The sequence below is a fragment of the Telopea speciosissima genome, chromosome 11 (genome assembly GCF_018873765.1).
Source record: "Telopea speciosissima isolate NSW1024214 ecotype Mountain lineage chromosome 11, Tspe_v1, whole genome shotgun sequence".
NCBI classification, from domain to species: Eukaryota; Viridiplantae; Streptophyta; class Magnoliopsida; order Proteales; family Proteaceae; genus Telopea; species Telopea speciosissima.
Window position 1 is genome coordinate 40,806,146 of NC_057926.1, and position 6,694 is coordinate 40,812,839.

The 6,694-nt window shown below is 38.4% G+C and overlaps 1 protein-coding gene across 1 annotated transcript; it reads right to left on the bottom strand.

The window, feature by feature from the left end:
- Positions 1-3,170: 3,170 nt before the first annotated feature.
- On the bottom strand, positions 3,171-6,101 carry LOC122645098 (putative disease resistance RPP13-like protein 1). The gene has a single exon (XM_043838444.1). It carries the CDS (start codon positions 6,099-6,101, stop codon positions 3,171-3,173), a length of 2,931 nt encoding a protein of 976 aa, XP_043694379.1.
- Positions 6,102-6,694: the final 593 nt, after the last annotated feature.

Consider the following 6,694-nt stretch of genomic DNA (forward strand, 5'->3'; position numbering starts at 1 on the left):
TCTAGGAGATCAACTTAAAAGCTGGTCAGGTCCAAAGATTCTGAGCTATCTACTTTTATTTCATTAACAAAGTGGGTTGCTGATGAATATGATTGTTATTTTAAAGGGAAAATATTTTCTTGTCAAAGGTGATGCAATTGACCGCATTATTTATTAATTACTATCATAATATTTATTGATAGAAGTTGACTTTATGACTTGACTCAACCAGTCTTAATATGTTGAAATATATTGTATTGATGTGAGTTTTATCTAGGGGAGTCTTATGTTGGACTAACCATATATTTATGTATGTGAATTACAAAGTAACACCCCAATCAATAATGGTTGGGAAGGATGTTGGAATATAATAAGATATGATGGGCTGAAAGTATAAGATTAGAAATATAATAAATGAATAGGAAATACAAGACTTATTTGATTAGTATGGCAAATAGTATGGAATCGGTATATTCTTGTAGAAAGAAGTACATCAATATACATCCTCTTGTGATATCCGAACAATAAATGGTAGAGTTGAGTCGCATCAAACGATGCTCTCCTTAAGGATTTTAGATGTCCCAATTCTGCAATTCGGGTTGACCATGCACCCATATACCTCCAAGATAAAACAACTCTCAAACTACATAAGTTGCAATTCGAAATGCGTTTACGTAGGGAGCCTAAAAGTTATATTCAGTAACTCATTGACATTGACAGACTATGGTGGAGGAGAAAACATAAAATAAAATTGCTTATAAAGATGTTATTTCCGAAACAATGTTAGAGAATAAGCAAGACCTCCTATCTTTATATAGGAGAGGAGAGACACCACTAAGGGATGTCTCCAAAAGATATGTCTCAAATCGTGTCTTTTTCCACAAGGTTTGTTTGTTAGCCATTCAAATAATCATTCCAATAGGCACACTCATTGGCTATTTAGGTGTCTATTAGGAAAGGACTCAACCCTCTAACACACCCAACAAAAACATATTTTGGCAAAGGAAGAGCCCAGAATATGTCCTTAACTAAGTACCAAACCTATCTTTTGGGGATCAATTAGTTTTGATTTGTGAGGTTTCTTTCATTCTATTACTTCAACAGTTGGATGGGCATCTGGGTTTTTTTTTTTTTTTTTTTTTTGGTTTTTTAATTTCACATTTCATTATGTTCTGGTGAGTTATGGATTTACAGGTAATCTATAGAGGAGATTTTCTCTTACCTTTCGCGATGGTAAAGTTCTATTTTCTTTTAGTACATTACTTGCGCTTATTCTGAATTTTATGTTTGCATTAGTAATAAAATGTGTGACAAGGCTCAACAACTAAATGGTTACCGACAAAACAAAGGATCTTGATCGCCTATGGCGCGCCGTCGTAGCAACCTTGTGGGGGCCGGACGCATTGTCACATGCGTTGTCCGTCTTATCGCTGCAGCGCCTTGCCCGAGTAGGGGTAAGGCGGACATTGCACATGGTGATGTGTCTGGGCCGCACATGCCACTACGGCAGCGCGCCGTAGAGGATCCAATTGCATAACAAACCACAAAAGATTTACATTGACATAAAAACCAAATGAATGTCTTGAATAATTGGATGCATCTTCCAATCAGCCTTCTGAAATTGCAAACATCACTTCAAAGGTCAAAGAGCAACACACATGAATGAGAGAGAGAGAGGGAGAGAGAGAGAGAGAGAGAGAGAGAGATCTTACGTCATTAAACGCAAAATCTCAACAATAAATCTTCACCGCAAGCCCACCTCATCATTTGGATGAATCTCTTTTCATGCCATCAAACTTAAGATAAAATCGACATAAACAACTCACCCTGGATATCTGTATCATAATCATTTGAGAGTGCAAGAGAGCAGGAAATCATGAGATGAGTTCCCCCCCTCTCCACAGAGAGAGAAACCGAGAAAGGATTTTCAATGAAGAGGTGAGGGTGTTGGGAAGGAAGGAGTTGCATTTTGATGAGTTGCAGGTGTTCTTACGCATAGATGATGCGTCTTCAAACCCTAAACGGTGGATTGTGTTTTTTGGCATAGATCATGTCATTCTACCCTATCAATGATATATTGGTCATAAATGTCTAAAAAAATCTCTATAATTATGCGATACCTCAAGGGAGGTACATGTAAATTACCCATAATTATATTTAGTGGCAATAAATAGATGTTTGTTAGGAAATCACCATCGTGCTCCCTTGAATCCCAAAATTGACCGAGGTGCAACGTTCATTTCGCGCACCCTTGTGTTAGGCACCGGTGGCATGTCTAGTGCAACTGGGTGTCATTCTTTCTCCCATAAAATAAATATATTTTCTAAATTTACTACCACTAAAAGTGTTTTTTTTACTTTCAGCCTGGAATACAATCATAAAGTTGAAAGTACAGGAGATTCCTAGGGGCATACCATTAAAGAAGCTTCCTTTTGGAGGTTGCAAGTAAAACTACTTCCGCTTATTGTTACCTTAAAAAAATTTACTGCCGCTTAAAGTTGCATACAATGGCAACACTAATACCACTACGTATCAAAAGCTATAGCACGTTTAGCGTCAGATTTTCGAGAAAAACAAAACAAAAAAACCTCACTGGTAAAGGATGTAGAGGAGATTTTCTCTTACCTTTGGCGGTGATAAAGCCCTGTTTTCTTATTCTGAATTTAAAATTTGCATTAATAATAAAATGTGTGACTAAGGCTCAACAAACTAAATGATTATTACCGACATAACAAACCACAAAAGATTTAGAGATTGACATAAAAACCAAATGAATGTCTTCAATAATTGGATGCATTTTCCAATTAGCCTTCTAAGACTTTGGAAACTAGAAATTGCCAACATATCTCACTTCAAAGTTCAAAGAGCAGCAACAACACACATGAATATGAGAGAGAGAGAGAGAGAGAGAGAGAGAGAGAGAGAGAGAGAGAGAGAGGTCTTACGTCATTGAATGCAAAATCTCAACAATATCCGCAAGCCCACCCACCTCCTGATAAAGAAACAAAAAATAAATAAATAAAAAGAAGACAGGTTAGAATAGAGCAAGGAGGCTCCACAGTCAAAACTGTGTAAACCACTTATATCTCTAGTGCAGTGCAGGCTAAAGTTGCTTGCATTGTTGTATTAGAATAGAGCAAGGAGGTTCAACTTACCTCCATTTTACCGGCAGACATTTGGCGGGGTTGCCATCACTCGTTCCAATAATAACCTTTTTTAACGATGACATTTGTGGGGAGCTCCTCAGGGCTGTAGTGGGCTTTACATTCTGGACTTAATCTTAGATGTTGGAGTGAAGACAGATTTCTCAACCCCTTGGGTAGCGATTTACAATCATTGATTTGAAGGCGATTAAGATTTGGAGGTAGAGTATCTGTGTCATCCAGAAACTGAACCAACCCTTCCATCTGTTTCCCAAGACAAAGATATTTGAGTGAGGTGAGTCTGCTTAGTCCTCCTCCTGCATGAGTAGGCAACATCCTGAGCTTTGGACAGCTCTCCAAACGCAATTCACATAGTCTCGGACTTGACAGAAGCGGCTGTGGTAGTATCCTCAGTTCTGGACAGTTTTCAATGTATAGATTTCGGAGGCTAGGGAATTCATCAGTACTTTCCTCCCCTCTACAGCTGCTAGCCGACCACTCTTCCAACTTCTTCATGCCATTTAAGAATAGAGTTTCTAATAGGGGTAGCTCCCCAATCGGAGGTAGGACTTGGCATTCATTGCAGACGGAGAGTTCCAGAGAGACTAGCTTGTTGTAGCTTGGCAAATCGATCATCAACCATCTCGAAAATTTTAACCCACTGTAATTGTAGATACTTAAACTCCTCAGCTGATCAGGGAGAGGTTGTAAACTTTCTAAAACCTCAACATCTTTATGATCACCACTTTCACCCCACCAAAATTCTATCTCATCAATTTTCGGCTTACTCATCAAATCAGCTTCCCGAGCATCTAGAGGATCAATCACATTCTGTAGTGACGTGATTGAAAGGAACCCCTCAAGCTGCCTCAGTTCCTTCAGCTCTCTTATACCATGACCATCATCATCTTTTGAGACAGTAAACTCTGGCAATGTCTTGAGATTACTTAATCTCCCAATTCCTTGTGGCATGGAAAGTAATTTATCGCACCCACAAAGGTCTAGATGCTGGAGATTGTGTAGATACTTCATGCCTCTAGGTAACTCACGTAATTCGCTACAATCACAGAGTATCAGTGACTGTAGATTGAAAAGATCGCACAATGACTCTGGTAATCGTTCTATGTTACAAGCTTCCGAGAGGTTAATATAGTGTAGGTATTTCAAACAGCCAATATCGTCCGGAAGCATCTTAATTTGAGAAGCATACAAATCTAAGACACGTAAGTATCTCAGTCCTCCAAAAGATTCAATATGGTAATCCCACCCAAAACAATTATAATGAGGTAGGAATATCAATGTGGATAACCTCTTCTTGTGATCAGGATGATCTTTGTCGTCCTTGTTTATGGAATTTAGACAACACATTGACGAATAACGGGTCTCTGATTTGGAGCTATGGCTCGATTTTCGGCAGTCAAATCTACCATACACATCTCCTGAAACTGCTTCTGCTAAATCATGTACAAGGTCATGCATTACAAACATGTTATCATATCCATTGTAGTGCTGAAAGAAAGATCTCCCCAGTAATTCATCAAAATATTGGCCACCTGCTTTGTCCGTTTTAATAAAACCTTCTCCGCTCCACAGTTGGATGAGACGGTGCTTCAGGAATTTATAATCTTTAGGAAAAACAGAGCAATAAGCAAAACACTGCTTCAAATGTGTGGGAAGAAAATAATAGCTTAAACTTAGTGCAGCTGGCAAATCTTTGCTCTCTTCTTCTAAGTCCCACATGGAACTATTCAATACTTCTTGCCAATGGTTTAAATCTGAACTAGAAGATGAGCTTAAAAGGCCTGCAAGTGTACATGCTGCCAAGGGCAATCCTTTGCACTTTCTCGCAATCTTCCTACCCACTTCTTCAAGGCTGGGAGCAATAGAACCATAATTTAGAGATATGTGCCTTTCCATTACTGACCAACACTCTTCATCAGATAAAACTTGAAGATCATGTGTATACATGGGGTGCATCATTGATGAAACTCTTTTACTTCGACTTGTTACAATTATTCTACTTCCTTCCCCTGCCTCCATGAGTGCAACTCTCAGAGGTTCCCAATCCCTCTTCTTTTCAGTCCAAACATCATCTAAAATGATTAAAACTCGCTTCCCCCTTATTTCTTTTCTCAACGCACATTTAAGTGGGTCTAGGTTTCTCAAGTCAGGATTTCTCCCATTCAACGACTCTAGAATTGCAGAGATCAAACTCACAGCATTAAAATCAGTAGAAACACAAACCCATGCTCTTCTTTCGAAATGTTCCTTCACATCAGGATCATTATAAACAAGCTGGGCTAGAGTTGTTTTGCCTACACCCCCTAATCCAACAATGGCAATAACAGAAACCTGTTTTTGGTTTTCATTTGGATTTGGATTTGATGACAACAACTCATTTTTTATTGCTTCTACATCTCTCTTCCTCCCCAAAGTAAGAGATTCATCAACTAGAGAATCACTCTTTGGCCTAGTATCAAATATTTCATCAATTACACCACCACCACCACGTGATTTCTGATTTCCTGATGACTGTCTGAGATAGTGATCTTCAAGTTTCTTCTCAATCTCTTCTAGTTTCTTTATGAGTTCATCATTTATAAGAGGCACGATTTCATGCTTACGTAAAAGACCATCTGATTTTAAGTTAGAGGGGAAGTGCAAACGTACCTTTCCACCTCCATATCTTTCATCTTTTTCGTAACAACCTTCATAGATGAACTCATCCAATATGTCCTCAGCTCGGTAAGCAACTTCTCTGAGATTCCTAAGGCAGTCTTTCACCAAGATATTCCTTGCTTGAGCTTGCTCTGCGAACTTGAGCAATTTTTGAATTTTCCCAAGAACATCTGAGAGTGCACGTAGCTCACTCTGCGCACACCATACCGATCCAAAATCTCTTAATGCTTCTGAGGATAATTTGTCAAGCAAGACTGGTAGGTGAAGGGATACAATTATGTCTTCCCTACTTCCTTCCATACCTTCTCCCTGTAAGAAGCTGAACAGAACAACAAAGATGAGTTTGTTTTGTTTGTGATGAAAATAAAAGGAAGAAGAAAGTAGAAGAGGCAAGAGAAAGATTTTAGTCTCCTACCTTCAAGAACAAAGAGAGAATATATAGAGGAAAGATTCACATAAATCAATATGCTAATAAGTAGATTTCTTTTCCCCCACACTCTCTTGTAAACACAAATCCATTTGGTTTGAATGAGAAAAGCAACAACGTCTGTTCCAAGAAATTTCTTCTCCACACCTCTAGATTTTTCAAAGATAAGGGAAAAGCTGTGTGGTTACAAATACAAGTTGCAACCTCTCTTTTTGTCCAATGTCAAATGCCCATTTCCTTTAATACATTGGGGGTTAATTTGTCATCTCACTACAAATAAATGCCATTAAAAAAAAACATAAGACCTAACTACCCAAACCATTGCGGGTATTTATGTATTTTCATATTCAAGTTGAAAAGATTCACAAGACTCACAACCAATTGTTCGATTTATGTAAACCCAAAAGGGAATTTTCCAGGTAAAAGATGCAGCCAAGAAAATTGATGTTACAGCAATAAAGCCACC

Bases quoted from the DNA above. Each gene is read 5' to 3' on its own strand.
- LOC122645098 (XM_043838444.1), bottom strand. From the start codon at position 6,101: ATGGAAGGAAGTAGGGAAGACATAATTGTATCCCTTCACCTACCAGTC.